The sequence below is a fragment of the Xyrauchen texanus genome, chromosome 29, assembly GCF_025860055.1.
Source record: "Xyrauchen texanus isolate HMW12.3.18 chromosome 29, RBS_HiC_50CHRs, whole genome shotgun sequence".
Lineage (NCBI taxonomy): Eukaryota > Metazoa > Chordata > Actinopteri > Cypriniformes > Catostomidae > Xyrauchen > Xyrauchen texanus.
The window spans coordinates 27948710-27975299 of NC_068304.1; the positions used below are offsets into that span (position 1 = coordinate 27948710).

At 39.5% G+C, this 26590-nt stretch overlaps 1 protein-coding gene across 2 annotated transcripts in view; it reads left to right on the forward strand.

Moving 5' to 3' along the window:
* LOC127622932 (ryanodine receptor 1-like) overlaps positions 1-26590 on the forward strand; it is a 144363-nt gene that overhangs the window by 69994 nt on the left and 47779 nt on the right. For both annotated transcript variants that reach the window (XM_052097115.1, XM_052097116.1), the window contains 37 exons: positions 541-985; positions 5010-5567; positions 5780-5980; positions 6087-6198; positions 9285-9428; positions 9558-9831; positions 10027-10141; positions 10288-10420; positions 10587-10681; positions 10780-10915; positions 11029-11212; positions 11484-11595; positions 12061-12181; positions 12966-13135; positions 13297-13517; positions 13615-13705; positions 14217-14357; positions 14447-14610; positions 14761-14839; positions 14924-15013; positions 15157-15291; positions 15397-15474; positions 16241-16316; positions 16446-16569; positions 16677-16792; positions 16905-16972; positions 18032-18153; positions 18554-18603; positions 19101-19161; positions 19265-19391; positions 19480-19588; positions 20411-20492; positions 20674-20804; positions 20941-21261; positions 24519-24759; positions 25717-25804; positions 25976-26068. In XM_052097115.1, coding sequence (XP_051953075.1) covers positions 541-985; positions 5010-5567; positions 5780-5980; positions 6087-6198; positions 9285-9428; positions 9558-9831; positions 10027-10141; positions 10288-10420; positions 10587-10681; positions 10780-10915; positions 11029-11212; positions 11484-11595; positions 12061-12181; positions 12966-13135; positions 13297-13517; positions 13615-13705; positions 14217-14357; positions 14447-14610; positions 14761-14839; positions 14924-15013; positions 15157-15291; positions 15397-15474; positions 16241-16316; positions 16446-16569; positions 16677-16792; positions 16905-16972; positions 18032-18153; positions 18554-18603; positions 19101-19161; positions 19265-19391; positions 19480-19588; positions 20411-20492; positions 20674-20804; positions 20941-21261; positions 24519-24759; positions 25717-25804; positions 25976-26068 — 5608 coding nt within the window. The remainder of the gene's footprint in view (positions 1-540; positions 986-5009; positions 5568-5779; positions 5981-6086; positions 6199-9284; positions 9429-9557; positions 9832-10026; positions 10142-10287; positions 10421-10586; positions 10682-10779; positions 10916-11028; positions 11213-11483; positions 11596-12060; positions 12182-12965; positions 13136-13296; positions 13518-13614; positions 13706-14216; positions 14358-14446; positions 14611-14760; positions 14840-14923; positions 15014-15156; positions 15292-15396; positions 15475-16240; positions 16317-16445; positions 16570-16676; positions 16793-16904; positions 16973-18031; positions 18154-18553; positions 18604-19100; positions 19162-19264; positions 19392-19479; positions 19589-20410; positions 20493-20673; positions 20805-20940; positions 21262-24518; positions 24760-25716; positions 25805-25975; positions 26069-26590) is intronic.

Genomic DNA, 26590 nt, shown 5'->3' on the forward strand with positions numbered 1-26590 from the left:
AGCCTTATATTCCATTGTGTCTACATTATTAGCAGTGCATGGTAAGGCAAGCATCACTATTACCATTGCTCATAGTTAGATTCGTTTTTTTTAACCCTAAATCAAGTGACTTTTTGAGGTGAGGTGTACTAATACCTTTCTAAATAATTTGACTTTTGATTTGCACGTGATGGATGATGAACAGTCTTGTGGACTTGCATTAAAGCAGGGATATAAGCAACATGTAGAGACCAGAATATCATAATGGCTTGGGAGTGGGCTCTTTTGACTGTTAACCAACCACACAAGACACCCTAGTAACCACCTAGAAAGGACCTATCAACCACCCAGAACACCCTAGCAACTGCAAACCAATGTGCTTAAAACCTCTCATAACTCCCTAGCAACCACATACTGTAGCAATGCCTTGGAAACCACCCACAACACCCTAGCATTGTGGAAGCAACTTATGTACAGGCAAGCACCACACATGTAAAAATGTAAGAATCCAGTTTTTGTGCAAAGTATTTTCTGACATATGAGTTTCTCTTTCATATGCAGGTGTATTGATATCCTGGAACTTTCTGAGCAGCATGATCTACTGAAATTTCACTATCACACTCTGATGCTTTACTGTGCCGTATGTGCATTGGGCAACAATCGTGTGGCCCATGCTCTTTGCAGTCATGTGGACGAATCACAACTCTTCTATGCTATCGAAAACACCTACCTGCCTGGCCCTCTCCGCAGCGGCTACTACGACCTTCTCATCAGTATCCACCTAGAGTCAGCCAAACGCAGCCGCTTAGGAACTAACCGGGAGTTCATCATTCCCATGTCGGAAGAGACCCTCAGTATTACACTTTTCCCGGATGCAGAGGCAGCTCATGACCTGCCTGGAGTGGGCCTCACTACCTGCCTCAGACCCAAGCTACACTTCTCCCCCATCAACTTTGTGGGCACTGACCCAGACCTGTACACCCTCAGCCCCATTATCCCACTGCTGGTACAATTATGTATTTATGTATACTGTATTTTTTGGGCTTGCAATTTAACACTTTAATTTGGTACTATTTACTATTAAAATTAACTATTCATACTCCCTTATTATTTCCTACCATCAGAGCAATTCAAGCTTGAAGTACCACCAAAATACAAAGCACATTTTTAGTAGTCAACACAGCTCCATCTACTACTATAGGTAATGCGCATCACCAAAGTACATTTACTGAGAGCACGCAATCTCTGAGAAGCCGTTCACGTGTATTCTTATATTGAAAAACAGCTAGACAGAGCACAATGGATTGGAACAGAATGCAATGGTCTCAAGGCACAATTTCAATGCTGAACTACTTCTGCCTCAACATGGTCCCATAGAAATGCAGCCCTCATGGTGCGAGACACAAAAAACAGCAAGACGAATTGCGCTGTAGTCAAAGACATCTGTATGACGCATGTGTGCATAGACTAACCAACAGAATGTGTAAAAGCATCCTGTGTGAATGCATTCTGAGTCTGCCTTTTGACAATCTCAATGTAAAATGGATTGCTGTAGACCAATAATAGGCTTACTGTATGTTCAATTATAAACATTTATTTAAAAAAAACAAAGTAAAACAAACAATATATAGACATCTTCATCTTAACTGGTGTAACTCATTTAACCTAAATAATGTAATTTCTTTAAATGATCTTAATTTGGGGCCTTTTGATTTATGCAATAATATTCATGTAATTAATTTGAATTAAAAATGTTAATCGATTAACAGCCCCAGTATATACATATACTACAGAAATGGATAGATATATGGCAGGGTAAATGGATGGATAATGTTTTAAAAGGATTCATGACATTAGGAATCAAGTTTTCCTTAATCTTTTAAAATTTAAGAGTTCTGTTTGTCTGACCAATGGATAATGGCTGTGTTCAGAGTGTTTATTTAAGAGTGATGGCAAATGGGCCTGGGTAACTCAGTGAGCATTGACGCTGACTACCACCCCTGGAGTCGCGAGTTCGAATCCAGGGTGTGCTGAGTGACTCCAGCCAGGTCTCCTAAGCAACCAAATTGGCCCGGTTGCTAGTGAGGGTAGAGTCACTTGGGGTAACCTCCTTGTGGTTGCGATTAGTGATTCTCACTCTCAATGGGGCACAGTAAGTTGTGCGTGGATCGTGGAGAGTAGCATGAGCCTTCACATGCAGAGTCTATGCTGTGAGCCTATGCACAATGAGCCACTTGATAAGATGTGTGGATTGACGATCTCAGAAGCGGAGGCAACTGAGTCTTGTCTTCCGCCACCCTGATTGAGGTGAGGACCTACTAAGTAGTGGGCATTCCAAATTGGGTGAAAGGGGAAAAAAACAAATATTAATAAAAAAAAATAATAATAATTTAAGAGGTTATTGTACTATAACAACACACTGTTTCAAAACTCAAAACTTCCTCCTCACTGCAAAAAGAGCATTTGCTGAAACGAAGCTGCCAAAATGACTCGTTTTCTACTTCCTACTTCCTAGACATTTGCATCCAACAACCTCCACAACACATCGATGCCTACTTTACCTTATCACTGTCACGATTCCCTGTTGTCTGCCCCGTGTTTCTCCTGTTATAAACTACACTTCCCATGATTCCCTGCCCTCATCACTGCCCATGCACTTCATTGTTCTCACCTGCATGTCGTTTAGTCATCATTGTGTTTCTGTATTTAAACCTTGGTTGTTTGGTCAGTCTTGGTCGGTCGTTGAATGTAGATGTTTGAATGTGAATGTTCCTGTGTAAATGTTAATGCCTTGCATATTCTGGTCTGTGCCCGTCGTGGATGTTTTCCCTTGTTTAGATCTTTTGTTTCCCCTCGTGGATGTTTTGTTTGTTCCAGTCTTGTTTGTCTTATTATTTTCAATAAAGCCACATTTAGATCCCCACTCCTCGTCTGCCTGCGTCTGCATTCATAACAGAACGATCGACCGCAAGATGGATCTAGCGGTTCAACAGGCGAATTAAAAACTTCTCTGCCTCAAACAAGAGGACCGTCCAATGGAGGATCACATCCACGACTTCCTGGAGCTGCCGAAGGTAGCGGACTTTCCGGAATACTCCCTGGTGATGTTCTTCAGGGCTAATCTGAACAGTTCGCTCAAGGAGACTCTACTAGTCTGCGGCTCGCCGTTCACTGTGGGCGTAGTTGAAGAGGGCCCTACCTCTCCTCCCCCAGTCTTCCATGGCTCGTCCCTCCACGCCTGCCTCGGCCAAAGAGCCAGCGTTGCCAGCTTCGTCTGCCCGGAGGAAGAGGAGGCGAAGAGGAAAGGCTTCTGCTCCACAGTCTCCGCCTGCCACGGTCAGCGAGCCAGAGCCCACGCCTGCCACAGTCAGCGAGCCAGAGCCCACACCTGCCACGGTCAGCGAGACAGCGTTGTCAGCCTCGTCCACGCGGAGGAGGAGGAGAAGAGGAAAGGCTTCTGCTGTCCAGCCTGCGCCTTCCACGGCTCCGTCCACAGAACCTCCCATGGCTCTGCCTCCAATGTTCAACGAACCACAGCTCACGCATGCCACGATCAACAAATCAGCGCCTGTAGCCCCGACCGTCAGTGAGCCAGTGCCTGCAGCCTCGACCATCCCAGAGCCAGCGCCTGTAGCCTCGACCGTCCCAGAGCCAGCTCCTGTAGCCTCGACCGTCCCAGAGCCAGTGCCTGTAGCCTCGACCGTCCCAGAGCCAGCGCATCCCGAGCCTTCCAGGGCTCCGCCTCCAGAGCCTTCCACGGCTCCGCCTCCTGAGCTTTCCACGGCTCCACCTCCTGAGCCTCCCACGGCTCCGCCTACCACGGCTCCGTCTCCAGAGCCTTCTACGGTTCCGCCTCCTGAGCCTTCCATGACTCCACCTTCCACGGCTCGGCCCCCAGAATTCTCCATGACTCCACCTACCACGGACCTGTCTCCGGATTCTATGGCTCTGCCTCCCGAGTCTTCCACGGCTCCGCCCTCCATGGCTCCGCCACCTGAAACCTCCATGGCTCCACCTACCACGGCTCCGCCCTCGGAGTTCTCCATGGCTGTGGCCCTGTGGCCGACTCCCAGACCTCCTGAACCTGTCCTGTGGCCGACTCTCAGGCCTTCTGAACTTGTCCTGTGGCCAACTCCCAGGCCTCCAGACCCAGACCCTACCCTGTGGCCGGCTCCCAGGCCTCCTGAACCTGTCCTTGCCCTGTGGCCGACACTCAGGCCTCCTGACCCAGTCCCCATCTTGTGGCCCCCTTGGACTGCCTGCTTGCCCTTTGTGCCCCCCTTGGACTGTCTGTTTGCCCCTTGTGCCCCCCTTGGACTGTCTGTTTGCCCTTTTTGCCCCCCTTGGACTGTCTGTTTGCCCATTGTGCCCCCTTGGACTGTCTGTTGGCCCCTTGTGCCCTCCATGGTCTGCCTGCCCCTCCCCCCCTTCACTCCTTGGACTATTTTGTTTTTGTTTTTTGTGGGTTTTCTCTTGTTTTTTTTTCAGGAGCATCTGGAAGCCGCTACTTTGAGGGGGTTCAGAACTCAATATATTGTTTGTTTTATTTTCATATCATTGGACAAGCCTACGGTTGACCGCAATCTGTTGTGCATTGAGTTTGTCAGTGTGTCTAGTTATCAAAGTGTTCTTGTTCAAAGTTATCAAATGTGATCTTATGTTCTGTCTGCGGCTGTGCAATTTTTAACTGTCGCTCTATATACATGTGCCTCAGAAGAACACATTTGGAGCATCTCACTGGTATTCAGCATCATAAACGGCAAATGTTTTGGATGCTTTATCAAGTTAAAACTAGTGGAAAATCACATCTCAAGATTCCTGTATCACTTCCTCTTAAGTGAGCGGTTCTCATTCTGTGGCTGCGTTGCTCGTTAGGTTTGTTGAGGTACGCTGCCACCTATTGATTCAGCTCGTAAAAACAGATGTACTTCAAGCATGAGTTGCTCGTATGGTAGGAAAATCTGTACTTTTATTTAAGACCAAAAGCACAAAGTTATGCTTCTATTAATATCTGAACAATTCCCTTGCAGGAGCTGAAGACCCAGGCTCTGAGCATGCTGACCGAAGCTGTGTTTGACGGCAGTCATGCTATGCGCGATCCTGTAGGGGGCAGCGTTGAGTTCCACTTTGTTCCAATCCTTAAACTAATCAGCACCCTCCTCATAATGGGCATTTTCAATGATGAGGATGTCAAGCATATCCTCAAGATGATCGAACCCAGTGTGTTTGGAGCAAAAGAGGAGGCAGGAGAGAAAGGGGAACCAGGAGAGGCAGCTGCACCCAAGGAGGAGGGAGAGGAGTTAAAAGAGAAAGAAGAGTTGGCTAAAGTAGAGGAGGTGGTGGATGAAGGAGTAGGGGAGGAGGAGGAGGAGGAGGAGGAAGAGCTGAAAGCCCTGAAGAAGGAGGAAGAGGAAGGCAAAGAGTTCAAGAAGGCGGTGGAGGAGGAGGAGGAAGGAGAGAAGGTTGATGGGGAAAAAGCAGAGGAAGAGGAAGCAGCAGAATTCCAAGAGGAGGCCAAAGAGGAGGAAGAGGAAGCACCGGAGGAGGGGCTACTCCAAATGAAGCTTCCAGAGTCTGTAAAACTGCAGGTAAGTTTCATAGATGTCATTAAACAAAGTTTTTTTCATATGTTTATTTCCTTTTGAAATTGAAATTTGAAGTAGAACATATTTTAAAGAGCCTTAAAGGAATCAAATTAAGACTGTACTACTACTTTTGGAAATCTTTTAATTCTCTGTTTATTCTTTATTCTTAAAAATATATTTATTTTATGTCTCTGTCTGTCTTTCCCCCTTTTCAGATGTGTACACTTCTGCAGTATTTCTGTGACTGTGAGCTCAGACACAGAGTGGAGGCTATTTTGGCATTCTCCAATAACTTCATACAGCAGATCCAAACAAACCAGCGTGAACGATACAGTACGCTAATGAGAGCATTTACAATGTCCGCTGCAGAAACTGCTCGCAGGACCCGAGAGTTCCGCTCCCCTCCGCAGGAACAGGTGCTATACCCATCGATTTACTATAAACCCACATGTGCTTTTCAACTGCTTTCAGGGTTTTATGTAGATTATACATTTATGTAGACATACATATGTGTGTATGTAGATTTTCCTGTTGACTAACTTCAAGCACAGCCCAGAGGAGGAGGACTGCCCAGTGCCTGAGGAAGTGAGAGAAACCCTTCAGAATTTCCATATTGACCTCATGAATCACTGCGGTAAGTTCAAAACATCTCACAAACTGATTAACCACATGACAAACCCTGTGTGTGTGTGTGTATATATATATATATATATATATATATATATATATATATATATATATATATATATATATATACTCACCTAAAGTATTATTAGGAACACCTGTTCAATTTCTCATTAATGCAATTATCTAATCAACCAATCACATGGCAGTTGCTTCAATGCATTTAGGGGTGTGGTCCTGGTCAAGACAATCTCCTGAACTCCAAACTGAATGTCAGAATGGGAAAGAAAGGTGATTTAAGCAATGAGCGTGGCATGGTTGTTGGTGCCAGACGGGCCGGTCTGAGTATTTCACAATCTGCTCAGTTACTGGGATTTTCACGCACAACCATTTCTAGGGTTTACAAAGAATGGTGTGAAAAGGGAAAAACATCCAGTATGCAGCAGTCCTGTGGGCGAAAATGCCTTGTTGATGCTAGAGGTCAGAGGAGAATGGGCCGACTGATTCAAGCTGATAGAAGAGCAACTTTGCCTGAAATAACCACTCGTTACAACCGAGGTATGCAGCAAAGCATTTGTGAAGCCACAACACGCACAACCTTGAGGCGGATGGGCTACAACAGCAGAAGACCTCACCGGGTACCACTCATCTCCACTACAAATAGGAAAAAGATGCTACAGTTTGCAAGAGCTCACCAAAATTGGACAGTTGAAGACTGGAAAAATGTTGCCTGGTCTGATGAGTCTCGATTTCTGTTGAGACATTCAGATGGTAGAGTCAGAATTTGGCGTAAACAGAATGAGAACATGGATCCATCATGCCTTGTTACCACTGATCAGGCTGGTGGTGGTGGTGGTGTAATGGTGTGGGGGATGTTTTCTTGGCACACTTTAGGCCCCTTAGTGCCAATTGGGCATCGTTTAAATGCCACGGCCTACCTGAGCATTGTTTCTGACCATATCCATCCCTTTATGGCCACCATGTACCCATCCTCTGATGGCTACTTCCAGAAATCGAGACTCATCAGACCAGGCAACATTTTTCCAGTCTTCAACTGTCCAATTTTGGTGAGCTCTTGCAAATTGTAGCCTCTTTTTCCTATTTGTAGTGGAGATGAGTGGTACCCGGTGGGGTCTTCTGCTGTTGTAGCCCATCCGCCTCAAGGTTGTGCGTGTTGTGGCTTCACAAATGCTTTGCTGCATACCTCGGTTGTAACGAGTGGTTATTTCAGGCAAAGTTGCTCTTCTATCAGCTTGAATCAGTCGGCCCATTCTCCTCTGACCTCTAGCATCAACAAGGCATTTTCGCCCACAGGACTGCCGCATACTGAATGTTTTTCCCTTTTCACACCATTCTTTGTAAACCCTAGAAATGGTTGTTTGTGAAAATCCCAGTAACTGAGCAGATTGTGAAATACTCAGACCGGCCCGTCTGGCACCAACAACCATGCCACGCTCAAAATTGCTTAAATCACCTTTCTTTCCCATTCTGACATTCAGTTTGGAGTTCAGGAGATTGTCTTGACCAGGACCACACCCCTAAATGCATTGAAGCAACTGCCATGTGATTGGTTGATTAGATAATTGCATTAATGAGAAATAGAACAGGTGTTCCTAATAATCCTTTAGGCGAGTGTATAATAAAAAAATATTCAGATAATTAAAATGCATTACATTCTTGTTGCAAAAGGGTTAATCATTGATAAGACAATACAAAAAGTGGCTTTAGAATACAATGTATTGTTTACTACCATATGATTGAACATACAGTTCACAGCAATCCATTTCACAAGTGAATTTGTCAATCAGTTGGAGATTTATTATGGGGGCTTGTTTAAGGACCCGTCAATGTACACCTGCGTGAGACTTTTTTTTTTAGTTTTTTTTTTAAACAAGCCAGGGGTATACATAGAACACAATACTACAGATATATTTTACAGTAATGCCAAGACATTATATTCATTACATAGTGCAATGGTTTTCAATGCTTTGGAGATGTTGGAGGTACAAAGAGAATTAAAATAATATTTCAAGTCTTTACAAAAAAAGTGCAAATATATTTAGACATAAATTTACACTTATGTATAAAAACTTGGCCAGAAAAATAAACAGATTAATCAGAAAATATTAACTTAAGTTATCAAAATGGTGAAAACCAAATAAAATGTCTTTATAAAGCAAAGAAAAACTAGTTAAAAAAGAGGTACGTACAAACAAACAAAATTTTTTCCAAATTACTAGAACGCGGACACATTCCCAAAAAAGGTGAGGGGCAGATTCATCTACAGCATTACAGAAGGAGCAAAGTGGATCTATTTCAGGGAGCATGTTTCTTAAATAAAGATTGACTGGGTAAAAACTGTGTAACAGTTTAATGGACACCTCCTTAACCTTGTTGGTAATTAAATATTTGTGAGGTAAAGACCATACAACCTGCGTCAGACATGCTTGTGTCGCGTCTCAGGTGTGTTGCATCATAAAAGTAAAATGTTTAGATCTCTGTGTCAAGTTAAATATAGTTTAATACTCAATCTTTAAACACATCTTGAGATCCATTGGTTCGCATTTGCGCTCCTTCAAGTGTTTTGAATGCAAGAACGTAACGCACGTTTGTGATGTGTGTCCGCTGAAAGGTTGTTAATGTTTTGTTCACTGTAATAAACTTTGTGTTGCTCACACAGCTGAAATTTCACTTACTGCCCTCTGGAGTAAACAGGTGGTATTAAAATATTGAATTTCTCAGGAAAGCATTGCGATTTAAATGCGATCGTTTTTTTAACACGTCATTTTTTGTAAAATTAATCGCACGTTATTAACGCGTTAAATCGACAACCCTAATTTGAGTATATAAATAAAAAACACAATGCTGTATGAAGAGGCAGTCATATACAGTATATTAATGGCTAAGGGTCAAACACATGGTGGTTGTATGTATTCTCTCAACATGAATAGTTAAAATGTCTAAAAAGTCTGTCTACATCATGTCATGGATCAGTGTGTTATATTAAAATTATGAAGACGAATTAGTTATTTTAGTCCATCTTTGCATTTTGATTGATTTTATAATTGATTATCAATATTTGATTCTGTACCTCAGGTGTCCTTGTTGAAGAAGAAGAGGAGGAGGAAGAGGTGGACACGTCTCTCAGAGGAAGACTGCTCAGTTTGGTGGAGAAGGTTAAGAGCCTCAGGAAGAAAAAGGAGGAAGAGGAGCCAGAACCAGAAGAAGAACCCAAACCTAGTGAGTAATAGAAGTTAATCAACCTCAGAATTTTTCTACCTGCTTTCCTCTCATATGGATCAAGGTTTTCTTTTCACATAGTTATTTTCTTTTATTACTCTAACATTTCTGGAACATTCTACCCCTCAGGCACATTACAAGAGCTTATTTCCCACACAATGATTCACTGGGCTCAGGAATCCTTCATTCAGAACCCTGAGCTGGTGCGGCTGATGTTCAGTCTTCTCCATCGGCAATATGATGCTCTGGGAGAGTTGATCAGAGCATTGCCTAAGGCCTATGCCATCAACGCTGTGTCCATACAGGACACCATGGACCTGCTGGAGTGCCTGGGGCAAATCCGCTCCCTGCTCATTGTCCAGATGGGCCCAGAAGAGGAGAGGCTTATGATCCAGAGCATTAGGTATGTAATTTAAATATTGGAATGATTCAGATTACTGGCCCATCTAGTACTTCAAGTGATATTCAAGGTCAACACATACAAATTTTGTTTCTTTGATATGCAAGTTTTGTTTGTTGCCTTGTTACAAAAGTGTCTAGACTCATTGTATGTTTACCTGAAATGTGACATTTGATATTCTTATTGTCTATCTTGTAGTAACCTCATGAACAACAAAGTGTTTTACCAGCACCCTAATCTTATGCGAGCCCTGGGCATGCATGAGACAGTCATGGAGGTCATGGTAAACGTGCTGGGAGGTGGAGACTCTAAGGTATTCACACGTTTATGTTATATACTGAACATTTGAATGCTTGAAATAAGATTTAAAATACAATTATCTGAAATAATATTTCAAATAGAGTTGAAACAAATGGAATCTCTGTCTTGTAAATGTAATTTTATTTTCTTTGTCTTCAGGAAATTAGATTCCCACAGATGGTGACCAATTGCTGTCGCTTCCTGTGCTACTTCTGTAGGATCAGCCGTCAGAACCAGCGATCCATGTTTGACCATCTCTCATACCTGCTGCAGAACAGTGGCATTGGACTGGGTCAGTGCCTTTCTAACTCTTCATTTACACTGATGTAGAATATGAAGCAATGATTGATACCATTCACTACAAATCAGACAAGGGTAGAAGTGGACCAAGTATATTTACAAGTGAGACTCTTTACTAATAAATAGTTTTAACTTGAGTTTTTAATATGTTGATGTAGGAATGCGTGGATCCACGCCTCTTGATGTTGCTGCTGCATCCTGCATTGACAACAATGAGCTGGCCCTGGCTCTTCAAGAACAAGACCTTGAGATGGTAGTGCTCTGTACATTGTTTTTTGTGTGTGTGTGTGTGTGTGTGATACATTTCTTTTAACTTTTCATAAACATTCTTTGGCTCTCCCTGCTGCACAGGTGGTGACGTACCTGGCTGGCTGCGGCCTGCGGATGTGTCCCATGCTCCTGTCTAAAGGCTACCCTGACATAGGGTGGAATCCATGTGGTGGAGAGAGATACTTGGACTTTCTGCGCTTTGCTGTGTTTGTCAATGGTCAGCATGTTCAGTTTAATTCCATCTCTAAATGATGCCTCTTTTTGGAGGTATTTGTAGTTAATGTTGGTTGGTGGCGATGTCAGTAATTGCCTCTCTGTCTCCCAATTAAGGTGAGAGCGTAGAAGAGAACGCCAATGTAGTTGTTCGTCTGTTAATTCGTCGGCCTGAGTGCTTCGGCCCCGCCCTGAGAGGAGAGGGTGGTGCAGGTCTGTTAGCTGCCATTGAGGAGGCTATTAAGATCTCTGAAGACCCTGCCAGAGATGGACCCACTCCTAAAAAGGACAGACGTTTCATGTAAGACACTGCAATGAATATACTGTGTGTTACTATGCACATACTATTCCAGATTCATTCGTACAGACTTCAAACACTGAACCTTTGTACAGATATATATATATATATATATATATATATATATATATATATATATATATATATATATATATGCATATGTGTGCTTATTGTTGTAATATCACTAATTGTTCTCCTGTTACTTCAACTGCATATTCATTTTAATAATTTAGTAATTCTGTTTTAATTTTTGCCCCTTGTTATTGGTTTACAGGTTTGGAGGGGAGGAGCAACATGAGGACAACAGAGTGCATCTTGGGAATGCCATTATGTCATTTTACTCAGCCCTTATTGACTTGTTGGGTCGCTGTGCCCCTGAGATGCACGTAAGTAGTAACTTGAATTTAAAGGGATAGAAAATTCACTTATCATTTACTCCCCACTCATATCATCCCAGATGTGTATGACTTTGTTTCTTCAGCTGAACACAAACAACGATTTTTAGAAGAATATTTCAGCTCTGTAGGTCCATAGAATGCAAGTGAAAATTCTTGGAGCTACAAAGGTCTGATCACCATTCACTTGCATTGTATGGACCTAAAGTGCTGAGCTATGCTTCTAAAAATATGTTTTTGTGTTCTGCTAAAGAAAGAAAGTCATACACATCTGGGATGACATAAGGGTGAGTAAATGATGACATTTATATTTTGTGGTGAACTATCCGTTTAAGCATGTAGCCCCTGCCACACTTACTAAATATATATGATACATTGTATATGTAATATTTACTGTGAGCTATATGTAATGAGGGAATGCTGATCTTTGATTTTACACCTGTTCTTTCCCCACAGTTGATCCAAGCAGGTAAAGGTGAAGCTTTGAGAATCAGAGCCATCTTGAGGTCATTGGTGCCCATTGAAGATCTAGTGGGAGTCATCAGCTTACCTGTTCAGATTCCCACATTTGGCAAAGGTACATAATTAAAGACATTTATATTAAATAATTTTGAATAATTTAGACATCAGAATCAGAATGGAATACTGCAGATGATGGCTGAGTAAATTTATCATGTTTTTTGCAACAACAAAAAACACCTCATTTATACTGCTTACACTCATATGGCTCTACTCTAAAATTTTTAGGGGCACATTAAAAATGTAAGGGCACAGTCAGAGTTCAGTTTTTAAAGAGTGTTATGTGTAACTGTTAATGTATCACAATATAGCATGCATATGCACAAGCAGGAGTTAAGAATTGTTACAGAATTAATAAACAATAGATATACTGGATACATGAAATAAGACACCTTCAGAAACTTTTTTTCAAATTTTCTTTTTTCTTTTAACCTTACAGATGCATAAAAAAACACTTATTGTTTGACTGATCACCTTAATGTGCATCTAATAAACAAAATATAGATTGATAACACTTTATATTTTCATTAGTCATAAACAAATATTATAGAATTCTTCTGATTAGTAGTTATGAGTATTCAACTATAAATGAAAAAACATCGGATTAAACTTCTTTGACATTCATTCATATTCTAGTGTTTTTAAGTTTTAGTTAATAATCTGTTAAGTAATGTGTAATGCAATAATGATTATGTTATTCATGAAAGTTATTATTTTAACAATACATTTTCTTTGATGCACACATGAACTACCACACTTTTTTATTATTTTTTATCAAATGTGAGTAAAATGCACGCACTGTGGAGCCCTGACTCAACTTTTCTCTGTGGCATTTTTGATAGATGGGCAGATAGTTGAGCCAAAAATGTCAGCGAGTTTCGTGCCAGACCACAAAGCCTCCATGGTGCTTTTCTTGGACAGAGTGTACGGCATTGATAACCAGGACTTCCTGTTACATGTGCTGGAAGTGGGCTTTCTGCCCGATATGAGAGCTGGAGCCTCTCTGGATACGGTAATCTCTTAACACAGTCAATAATATTTCATCAACACTTCTTTATCTTTCATAATATGAGTATTGCCATTATGTTGGAATTTATATTCTGGTAATTTAATCATACCATGATAACTCATCTAACAAGAATCTGTATAATATTGCTTCTTATGTTCATACAGGCGGCATTTAGCACCACAGAGATGGCACTGGCTCTGAACCGTTACCTGTGCTCTGCTGTGCTGCCTCTGCTCACTAAGTGTGCCCCACTGTTTGCTGGCACAGACCACCGTGCCATTATGATCGACTCTATGCTGCACACTATCTATAGGCTGTCCCGTGGCCGTGCTCTTACCAAAGCTCAGAGAGACGTAATTGAGGACTGCCTCATGTCACTTGTCAAGTTAGTAATTCCTACTTGGCATCAGCACTCAACATGGACAAGCCAATTTTCTTAAATGTAATTTATTTTGAACATAATGATGTTTGTGTATTTTTAGGTATTTGCGGCCATCTATGTTGCAGCATCTGTTGAGGAGGCTAGTATTTGATGTGCCAATCCTAAACGAGTATGCCAAGATGCCTCTCAAGGTATGCAAGTATAGTAAGTGTAAATTAGGGTAATCTGGAACATGCCATAAAACTTCTGCAATTGACTGATATTGTCAGTCCAACACTACCAATCACATGGCAAACCAGGTACAAAGTGGTCATGTTAAAGGGTTAGTTCACCCAAAAATGACTCACCCTCATGTCATTCCAAACTTGTATGACCTTTTTTTTTTTCATACAATGAAAGGAATAGTGATTGGCTCTTACATTCTGCCTAATATCTTCCTTTGTATTCTACAGAAAAAAGTAAGTCATATGTGTTTGGAACAACATGAGTGTAAGTAAATAACATAAGGAATTTAATTCCTGGGTGATCTATAACATTATCCTTGTGACAGAGCATCAAATTTACAAAGTATTGCTAAGGTGTCCCACATTATTCAGTTTACCCAAATGTACCCTACTTTAGTTAGATATGCTCAGTTTTTGGTTCCTGTCTTCATGTTTTTGAGCCAGTGTGCTTTAGTTAAGTTGTTCTTAATCCGTTTAGTTGCTGACCAATCACTATGAGCGCTGCTGGAAGTATTATTGTCTACCTAATGGATGGGCCAACTTTGGAATCACATCAGAAGAGGAGCTGCATCTCTCTCGGAAACTCTTCTGGGGCATCTTTGAGTCCCTCGCACACAAGGTGTGACATTCATGAATACTCACAATGGAGGAATTCTAATTGAAACATGCATATACTTTAAACACTTACTTGCCATCTCATTTCTCTAGAAATTTGATGCAGAGTTGTTTAAGATCGCCATGCCCTGTATCTGTGCCATTGCGGGTGCCATCCCTCCAGACTACGTTGATGCCAGCTATTCATCCATGACTGAGAAAAAAGCATCTGTTGATGCTGAGGGCAACTTTGATCCCAAGCCAGTGGAGACAACCAAGTAAGTGAGAAATAGGGAAAACAATCAGCGAATTGTCAATGCCAAGTGTGCTTCAATAGTTTACTGAAAACCATCAAAAGATTTGCGTTCCAATGAACATCATTTAAATATCTCCTCATTTTAAAGTATTTTCATTTTTGTACTTTGCAGCACAATCATCCCTGAGAGGCTGGATGCCTTCATAAACAAATATGCTGAGCACACACATGATAAATGGGCCTTTGAGAAGGTTAGTATCAGGGCTCTTGCTCATTTCTAAATGGCAAAGGCATTGTGGGTTCAGGAATAGCCTTGTAACTTTTGCCTTCTTCAGATCCAAAACAACTGGACATATGGAGAGGTTCTAGATGAGAATGCCAAAACCCATCCCATGCTGCGACCATACAAGACTTTCTCAGAGAAGGTCTGAATGTATCTATGCTGTTCACAAGCTATTCTTAATCTTTATTAATGTATATCTACTTGGCTTACACCATTGGTTGTTCCTTTGTTGCAAGTATTTTAAAGAAAGAATGGATCTCAGCCTCTCATATTATCTCTCTCTAGGATAAGGAGATCTATCGCTGGCCCTTTAAAGAGTCCATCAAGGCTATGCTGGCATGGGAATGGACTCTTGAGAAATCCAGAGATGGAGAAACTGAGAAAACAGAGGCCACTAGGAAGATCTCTCAGACTGCTCAGGTAAAAGAGGAATGAGGGAAATTCAAATTCATGTGGAACAAGATGGAAATTGTATATTTGATAAACATAATTCTGTATGTACAACTTTATATCTGTCTCATCCAGGCCACCTATGACCCAAGCCAGGGATACTCTCCCCAGCCAGTAGACCTAACAAGCATGGCCTTGTCCAGAGAGCTACAGGTACATAATTTATTTTAAAGAATATTCTGAGTTCAATACAAGTTAAGCTCAATTGACAGCATTTGTGGCATAATTTTGATTACCACACAAATTAATTTTGACTCATCCCTCCTTTTCTTTAAAAAAAGCAAAACCGAGGTTACAGTGAGACACTTACAATGGAAGTGAATGGGGCCAATTTTTGGAGGGTTTAAAGGCAGAAATGTGAAGCTTAACATTTTCTAAAAGCACTTACATTAATTCTTCTGTTAAAACCATATTTTATTTGAGCTGTAAAATGGTTTAAATAGACATTTTTAGTCATTTTAAGGTTTTAGGGTTTAATGACATTACATCGTCATGGCAGCAAAGTTATAAAATTGGCTATAACTTTACACAGAAAAGGGATTTTATCACACTAAAATAATGTTAAACAAATTTATTGTTTATGTCTTGTGGCTATACTTTTGAAAAAGTGAGTATTTTAATGTTCAAAAACTGGCCCCCAACACTTCTTCCATTTTAAGTGCCTCACTGTAACCCAGATGTTTGCTCTTTTTTTTTTTTTTTAAGTCAAAATTAATTTTTGTGGTGATCAATATTATGCCACAAATGCTGTCGATTGAGCTTTAACATGAATTGAACCCGGAATATTCCTGTAATTGACATAACATCTTTATAACATGGTCCACCAGGTAGACCAAAACCAAACCAGCGTGGAAAATTATGCGAGTGTAAGCTGGCCTTTTCAGTAGGGTAATAAAGTACTTTGTGTTTCCGTCCATAGTCCATGGCAGAGCAGCTCGCTGAAAATTACCACAACACATGGGGCCGCAAGAAGAAGATGGAACTGCAAGCCAAGGGTATGATCTTATTATTTCAAATCAGTATGTGACCTAAATGCTCACCATTTTAAAAATAATTTATTGTTAAGACAAACCGTGTTGATCCATGGAGAGTTTCCTTGTATCTTGTGGTTTTTGTATTCATAGGTGGTGGCACCCACCCTTTGCTGGTACCATACGATACGTTGACGGCCAAGGAGAAGGCAAGGGACAGAGAGAAAGCACAAGACCTGCTCAAATTCCTCCAGTTCAATGGATATGCTGTCACCAGGTGACCAACTGATAAATAAACGAGTAGTGATGTATAAGGAGAATAAAAGAGACATGCTCAGACATTTACTTTATATTGTGTCTCATCACGCATGTTTTGTTCTCCAGAGGTTTGAAGGACATGGAGCAGGAAATTTCCTCCATTGAGAAGCGCTTTGCTTACGGGTTCCTACAGAAGCTGTTGAAGTGGATGGAGATTTCACAGGAGTTTATTGCTCATCTTGGTACAGTATAGTTTCATAGCGGCTATTTCTTAGATCCAAAGCATTGCAGATATTATATTGCACTTGATGCAGTTGTTTTTGATTGATGTGTTTCATGTGTTTGTCACACTAGAGGCCGTTGTGAGCAGTGGAAGAGTTGAGAAATCTCCTCATGAACAGGAGATTAAATTCTTTGCCAAGGTGAGACATGTAAATGCTAGGCAAGACTTCTTTCTCACTTGGAATTATTTGTTAGACACTGGGTGGACTGCTCCAGGAAGGAACTTTTAAGCTTCAAAATGGATGCAAAAACACTATAAAAGTATCATAAATGTAGTCAATATGGGCCCATACACTGTATTCCAAGTCTTCTACAGTCATATGATAGCTGTGAGTAACAGAGACAAGTTTAAAGTAAGAGTTCCCCCAAAAATGAAAATTCTCTCATCGTTTACATACTGTCATGCCATTTTAAGTATATCCATGACTTTCTTTCTTCTGCTGAACACAAACAAATATTTTTAGAATTTCTCACCTCAGTTGGTCCACACAGTGCAAGTCAACAGGTTCCAAAACTTTTAAGCTCAAAAAGCATACAAAAGCAGCATGAAAGTAATAATCCATATCCATATCAACTCCAGTGGTTTAATCCATGTCTTCAAAAGTGATAGGATAGCTGTGGGTGAGAAACATATCAGTATGTAAGTCCCTTTTGTACTATAAATCTCTTTTTTTTAAACTTTTAAACAGCCCCCCTAAGCGCTCTTCTCTCCAAAGAGGAGTTCTTCTTCATGCATATTGCCACCTACTGGGCAGGGAGGATAATTTATTGTAAAAAAGGACTTAAATATTGATCTGTTTCTCACCCACCACTATCATATCGATTCTGAAGACATAGATTTAACCACTAGAGTTGTATGGATTATGTTTATGCTGTGATACTGTATGTGCTTTGTTAAACTTCAGAGTTTTGGACCCTGTTGACTTGCATGGACCTACAGAGCTGAGATGGTCTTATTGAAATGTTTGTGTGTATTCTGCAGAAATATTTGTGTATTCTGTATCCTCCCCTGGGGAGAATATGAAGAGAGAATTTTCCTTTTTGTGTGAAACCATTTTTTGTGAAGTCATTATTCAGCCTGGATTTTATTTAGTCTTAAACATAATCCTTATTAGTGCAACCCCAATGACAGTCTTTTGGTTATGTCTAAGGTCTAAAGTCCCTTATTCACTCTCTCTCTCTTTTGTGTCTTTCTGTAGATTCTGCTTCCATTGATAAACCAATACTTTAAGAATCACTGCCTGTATTTCCTGTCCACACCAGCTAAAGTCCTAGGCAGTGGTGGCCACGCCTCCAACAAGGAGAAAGAGATGATTGCTAGGTATTTAAGATCTATGCTATAGATTTCCATTGTTCTGAGTTTATTGTTACATGATAGAATGTAGACAAAATATATCTTCAGTTTTTTGCACCTTGAAGACTTTTAAGTTTCGCAAGTGATGTTCAGTTATTCCAGAAAATAGTTTTGACCTTGTCCTTCCTGCTCCTCACACTTCTTGCCTATGGCTCTCTCTCTTTGCCCCTTCCCGGAGTATTCACGGGTCCCTTCATCTTTTTGTTATTTGTTCTATTTATCTTCTGTGGACCACATTGTTTTACTCCTACTTTTCCATAATTTTAACCTCACCCTTTCATTCCTCTCCACACCTTCTTCTCTTTCTGAACCCTTCACTCCCTTTTCTGTCTTTCTCTCTCTCTTTCTCACTTTTGTCTTGCCTCAGTATCTTCTGTAAGTTGGCTGGTCTAGTGAGACACAGGGTTTCCCTCTTTGGTAAGAATCCTGCATGATGGCCTGATGACACATCTCATTGTTTCAACTTCATTCCCCTTTTCTTTATTTTACACCATTCACACACCCATTCTTAATAGTTGCTTTTTATTTCCTTCCATGCTTCCCTCCTCTCACTTCCCCCTTTTCTTTGTTTCATTCTTTCTTTCTCTCTCTCTCCTCTCTCTCTCTCTCTCTCTCTCTCTCTCTCTGAGTGGCTGTGGTTTGCTTTGCAAAATGGCTTTGATTTTTTTCTCACAGTGTTTGCTCTATAACCCTAAAATAAGAGCCATTTTTGTATCAGTAAATGAGAAGAATATCTGCTTTGGCTGTAATTTTAATCACTTCATGCTATATTGGTATCATGTTTGAGCATAGCAGTCCTACTTCTGTAAGATGATCAAACCAGGGAAGTAGTGTATGTTAAAATGCTAATTGTAATTTAGGATGCAACATAAAAGGTTATTGTCATGTCTCTATATTTGTGTGTATATGCGCAGGCACTGATGCCTCAGCAGTGGTCAACTGTCTTCATATCTTTTCCCGCTCGCTGGATGCCAGGTACATTTTTGTATTCACATTATTCCCTGCATTTTACTGATGTTTTCACTTTTGAATGTTTGTAAATTTTTATTTTTGTCTTGTCTTTTGCTCTCTCCTCAAGGACCGTGATGAAATCTGGCCCAGAGATTGTGAAGGCTGGTCTGCGCTCTTTCTTTGAGAGCGCTGCCGATGATATTGAGAAGATGGTTGAGAACCTCAAATTGGGGAAGGTGTCCACAAAAAACCAGGTCTGATGAAAAAATAATCCTGTTCTCTGAAATGTTCCTTTGTTGTGTGTTCAAGTTGCTAAATGTACACTGTCTCTCTCTCTTACAGGTGAAAGGTGTATCTCAGAATATAAACTACACCACCAAAGCTCTGCTGCCAGTGCTCACCTCTCTGTTTGACCACATTGCACAGCACCAATTTGGAGATGATGTCATCTGTGAGTTATTTAAAAAAAAAAAGGATTTTTTAGGATTTGAAGAGACAGAACAAATTGAGACCGCCTAAATACATAGAACTGTTTCAAATTCTAAAACATATGGCTACACTTGGAACAACTATCTGCCAACGACAAAAAGTGCGCAAGTGTACTGGAGAATTGCTGTTGTTTTAAAGGCATAGGGTGGTCACACCAAATATTTATTTGTATTTATTTTTGTGTATACTATTTTTATTTGGTTTCACATTAAACAACAAAAACACACATACAAAGATTACTACATTTAATAAGTATAATTGAATATAAATGAATAATGAAAAATGGGGGGGTCTGCATATAATACGCTCAAACAGATGCACAACAGATACAAAAAATGCATTCCAAATATGGCAAAGATACATTGGACGTACAGAAGGAGGAATAATAAAAGTAGACGTAACATAAATATTTAATTAACATACAATTGATTTAGTTTTTTTATGATTTTGTATAAAGTTAAATGATGAATAAAAAAATACATGCAATGTACTGTACATAGCAGATTATATAAATTAATAGGTGGCAGGAATTCAATTGTATTCAATTCAATTTAGTGCGCTATATTGTCATGCCAAAAACTGCAAAAAAGCTGTAAAAAAATAAAAATAATAACAATAATGAAAAGAGTAAACAAGTAGTATGATCAAATAAAATTGCATTTTATTAAACAGGAGTTATTAAAGTAAAGATGTAATTTTAATTAATGAAAATACGTATAGTAATAGATGCTCGCTGTTCCTCGTATTATCTCTCTCTTTCTCTTTTTCCTTCTCCATCACTCAGTGGATGATCTGCAGATATCCTGTTACCGTATCATGTGCAGCATCTACTCCCTGGGCACTGTAAAGACCCCTCATGCCGAGAAGTAAGCAAACTGTTCTCTGGATGTGTGTTTGACTCCTTTGAATATATTGTTGCAAGTCCAAAATATATTTGAAAATCCAAATAAATAGTTATAAATCCTGAATATATAATTATAAATATATAATTTTAAATCTGAAAATATAGTTATGTGTTAATGAATGTTATGGTGTGTTGTCAAACAGCCAAAGACCTGCTTTAGGAGAGTGTCTGGCTCATCTGGCTGCTGCCATGCCTGTTGCCTTCCTGGAGCCCAATCTCAATGAATTCAACACCTACTCTGTGTACACAACCAAAACCGCTCGAGAGAGAACAAGTCAGTAGCTCAATCTATACTCTTTTTCATCAGTTGTTTGTTGTGATGTTGTCAGAGGCTTATAACCTGCTCAAGATTTGTAAGGGGATTTAAAACAACGATAGAGCTTCCTTAACCGCCATTCTTCATGTTTTAGTCCTGGGTCTGCCCAGTCAAGTACAGGAGCTTTGTCTAGACATCCCTGAGCTCGATGTGTTGATGAAGGATATCGGGCATCTGGCAGAATCTGGGGCCCGTTACACAGAGATGCCACATGTGATTGAGATCACCCTGCCCATGCTGTGTAACTATCTGCCTCGCTGGTGGGAGAGGGGACAAGAGAACTTCCCAGAGCAGGAGGGTCAACTTTGCACTGATGTCACCTCTGAGCAACTTAATCAATTGCTGGGCAGCATCATGAAGATCGTTGTCAATAACCTGGGCATTGATGAAGCTTCCTGGATGAAGAGACTGGCAGGTGAAAGGAAACAAAACATGCAGTCTGCAAGTTTTTAACAGACTTCATGATACTCGTTTTATAAAACAGGTTGTTTTAGCTCTAAATACTGATTGGATGAGCCACATTCCAAGCCATTGTAAAATAGTTGATTAATACACTACTGTGACAGTACATCACTTGATTTTCACATTAAAGGGTAGTTCACCCAAAATGTTTTATTCTCTTATCATTTACTCACCCTCATTCGATCCCAGATGTGTATAACCTTTTAGAAAAATATGTCAGCTCTGTAGGTACATACAATGCAAGTTAATGGTGATCAGACTTGTGTACCTCCAAAAATCAAATAATGGATACATAAAAGTAATCCATATCATCAGAAGCAATGTAATAGGTGTTGGTGAGAAACAGAACAATATTTAAATCCTTTTTAACTCTAAATCTCCACTTTAACTTTCAATTTCAGATGTGAAAGTGGCGATTTAGAGTAAAAAAAGGACTCAAATTGTGATCTATTTCTCACCCACACCTATTATATTGCTTCAAAAGACATGGATTTAACCTCTTGAGTCATATCGCTTACTTCTATGTGTAGGAACAGTATGTGTGTTAGGAATTAATATAAACGGTCCTTATTCTACATCATTTTTATGTAAGGAAATGTATAATGGAATTGGTCACGTTCGACAACCATTATAAGAAATATAAATGACAAATAATTTTATTATTTGTAATAAACAAAATTCTCCACCATTAAAAACATAACACAACATCTTGTTGTATCCGCTCACAATTTCTATTGTAAGGAATTAGCTTTAATAATTGAATTATGATTCATTCACTTATTGGAGTGATATTATTCTCATTGCTTATTGAAAATAATATCACACATATTTAGGTATAGCTTTGAAATTAGATCTTTTAAAAACAAGGATGAGATTATTTATCAAAATATACCACAGTCAGATTAACTTTGAATACAAACAAACTTTATTGCTATTCAAACATAAACTAATCTAATACAACATGAAACAGGTTGGTGAGTAAAGTGACAGAATGTCACTTTATGGAGTCTGTAGACAAAGCCTGAAGAACCATTCATCCTTCTTTGAGTATAAATCGATTTACAATCGGATTACCCAAAGTATTTAAATAATACACCAGCACTTTCAGCAAAGGTCTGGAAATGTACTTGCTTGTCGTTGTTTTTCCTTGGGTTTCTTTTTCTTGCTATGGCTTGGTTCTTTGGCTCTTTGTAGAAAGTTAGTTCCGTCAATGTCTTGGACATCTGTTAGATCGGCATATATGTTGTGTCGATGGATGATGAGGTGGGCTTTGAAGCGAGGCCTTCCGCAAGGAAGACTTGCAACTCCTGTTGTGTGAGAGCGAGAGGCTTCCTCGAGTTTCCTTGGACATTACATGGCTTGGAGGCTGCAAGCCACGAGGGCAAGAGCGCAGAGGAGTTGCAGAGGAACGTTCAGAGCAAGAGAGCCGAAGAAGAGAGGAGAACATCACCACCACCGAAGATTTCATCCTTGGTAGGGAATTTTGAGCTGAAATTGGCCGCACCCTACAGGTGTCCTGAGCCAATCAGAAGTGGCTTTTCAGAGTCACATGGTCAACGGGTCTGTCCTTTTCAAAGTTGATTTACAATCATTTGTGTGGAGGATTCTTACATGTTAAAATGTACAATTATAATGCATGTTTAATCATGAACTTGTATGGCTTGAAAATGGTGCAAGAAAAATGACATTCGTTGTCATCAACATTCTCTACGTAAACAAGCAAGCATTTACATACTAAATATGACGTACTTTCGTGAATAATATACGTGTAAGTAACAAAACATGAAAATCCCTGATTACAAATCATACTGGTTAATTCATTGTTTTTGTTTTTTTTCAACATGGATAATACATGTTGTGAGAAACCTGATTGTCAGGGTATATTATCAGGTTAAGCCTTGAGTAGTTACCATTCTTAGTAGAATGAGATGAATAATACAAGATTAAAGATTATACTTATCGATTTGTCAGATGTAAGTGATTACAAATCACTACACATTTTAAAATGTACATCAGGCTATAATCATTAATTTGTCAGTTATAAAAGTAATCATAGGTCAAAGTAATTTTCAAGCAAGAATTATCTAGCAAGGCTAGGAATTGTGTACATTTTGGGTCCAAATACATTCTGTACATTTTAGAGGATTAGATCAGCGATGTACAGTGACTTTGTGTGTAATGTTCATGGATTAAAATGAGAGGTCTTCATATTAGGATTGTGCAAACACGAGGGCCTTTAACAAGAAAACCTTTCAAAGAAATCTTGCTTTAGCTCTATATGGAAATTCAGAAGGTCATGCTGAGTCTGCCCCATGTCACCATCCCATAGGTTGAGAGGCATCTGACCAATGGCCTCTTTTGTTTAAATCATGCTGTTTCAGTCTCTTTGACCATTTTATTGTCCAAAGGCAGGACTCCACTAGACTTCTTGGTGCCTAGTCAATCAGAAACTTTTAATTTATGATGTTTCCTTTATGTCATATCTTTTTTGGATTTACAAAGTTTTGATCACCATTCACTTGCAATATATGGAATTGCAGAGCTGAGATATTCTTCTAAAAATATTTGTTTGTGTTCTGCAAAAGAAAGAAGTCATACACATCTGGGATGGCATGAGGGTGAGTAAATTATGAAAATTTTAAATTTAAACTATCCCTTTAAGCATGAAGCCCCTGCCAAACTGACTATATGTTAAAAACTTCATTAAATAGTCTATGATACATCGTATATGTAATATTTAAAGGGATATTTTACCCAAAAAGGAAATTTCTCTCATCATAATTTTCCTTTTTGGGTAAACTATCCCTTTAATGCACCAAGCTGTTTCATTGCTTGGCAACAGTAAACTACCGTCAGTCTAATGGATTGTTTTACATTATAGAAGAATTGTTTATTGTTATTATTATAATAAATATAATTGTAAATTTAATATTGGTGTATTTAATTATATTGCTTTTGTCACAGTTTTCAAACAGTAGTAAAGCCCCAAAGCCATGTGTTTTAGACATTTTCCTTGGTTAAGGTGTACATTTCACATTGTACTTAACAATGGGCTGCAACACTGTAATCCCCTTCATCTCCGTTTTTACACACAGTGATACTTTTAAAATGTAGAATTTCACATCAGATCTGCACGGCAAAATAAATAACTGATCAATAATCACTACTGATCTTTTACCTAATTTGCTTACTCCTGATATTCCTCCCCAGTGTTTGCTCAGCCCATCGTGAGCAGAGCGAAACCGGAGATGCTGAAGTCCCACTTCATCCCCACCATGGAGAAGCTTAAGAAGCGCAGTGGAAAGGTGGTGGCTGAGGAGGAACAGCTGCGTATGGAAGGGAAGACGGAGGTAGACAGCGAGGAGGGAACCATTCGCGATGAATTTGCTGTGCTCTGCAGGGATCTGTATGCTCTTTACCCACTGCTCATCAGATATGTGGACAACAACAGGTAAGTGCAGCGCTTATGTATTGGACATAAACATTTACTGCAGGTTAAAGGAAGGGTTATAGTTCTGTCAATATTTATTCACCCTCATGTTGCTACACACCTGTATTACTTTCTGTCATCTGTGTAACACAAAAGGCAAAATTTTATGAATCATGACTTTTTGCCATATAATAGCCATACAAAACTACAATAAAAGTAGTCAATACTTCGCTTGACAAGTGAAAAGCAACGGAGCATTTTTTCTGTGGCTTATTTTATTTCTATGGTGTCATGCTTTGAAGACCCACAGTGTAATTTCATTGGTCTAAAATCCCACTTAACATATGTTAACATAATATCTGTTTGCTACACGTCAAATACGTTTTCGCTCAGCAGTTTTGGTTTCAGTGTCGACAGATACATTTTTTGTTGCTGGAATCTAGGTTTGAGATCAATGCCTTTTTCACGCATTGATTATCAGAACATTTTCCAGATGATTATCAATCTATATCTGCATTTTTGGAGATATAAATAGGGCTACTTGTTGCTACACCAAACCTTCCCCAAAACTCTCCAATTTGTTCATCCTCCATAACATTACCCACAATGAAAGGACATGCGAATCACCAGCTGCACAATGTAGGGGTGACAGAGATGACGGTAACTTAGTATTTGGTACAGTAAATTTTATATCACCCCCTTGAGGTCTCCCAAAGCTATTATGCCTGACTACATTAAAAGGAAGGCCAACTGACTGTGAATTGGAGAGCAAACTATTCTAATTTAAATGTCAGCGGATTTTAATATATCAATGTCTCAAAAGCATATAGAAAAAATGGTGTGACGATCAGTAATCGATGTATCGATATTTTATGGCATTCCTACTGCAATCTTATCTCATCAAGTGTAGATAGGACATGGTGTTATGCTCTAAAGTACAATTATTTCCTCTGATTCTGTGATTTGGATTGTTTAAAGGGCGAGATGGTTGACGTGTCCTGACCCTGATGCTGAGGACCTCTTCAGGATGGTTGGAGAGGTCTTCATTTTCTGGTCTAAATCTCAAGTAAGTATGAGATCTGTTTCTTTCCAGTTTGCTCTGTTTCAATAAAATGTAATGGTATTTGTTTAGAACTCTGTTATGATCCACTGCAAACCATAGATTGGTTTAACAAACCAATAACTCTACATTATTTCCCTCTGTAATAATGCTTCCTGTGATTTTGGCACTCTACAGAACTTCAAGCGTGAGGAGCAGAACTTTGTGGTGATGAATGAGATTAACAACATGTCCTTCCTCACTGCTGACAGTAAAAGCAAGATGAGCAAGGTGAGTTTAATTGCCACTTAAAATCTGCACAGACAAAAACCCTAACTCATCATTGGCATTGTGAAATGAACACAACTTTAAAGTCAATGGGAAATGGCATTTTAATCCCAGTATACTTTTGTAATCTGACATATTTTCGAATTAATAGGATATTCAACGTTAATTTTTTTAAGTTCATCCTGTTTTTAAGTTATTACATTTGGAAAAAATTACAAAGGCAAACATTTAGTTACTTGGAATAGTGTAAACCAAAGAATCATGCACAACACTGTAAAAAAATATATTGTTGTTTCAACTTAAAAGTGTTCATACTACCTTCAAATTTTAAGTTTAAGTGTAAACTTAAGAGGAAAATTTGTTTAAACTGAAAATAAATTTTACTTAAATCAGCGCTATGCAATACACGGCCCTCCAGTGATATATTGTGGCCTGAATTATGATATAGTTTTCAGAAATATACAGTATTTATCAGCTGCCTTTCAAATATGTATGAATCGTGAGGTGTCCATTTTCATGAGGATT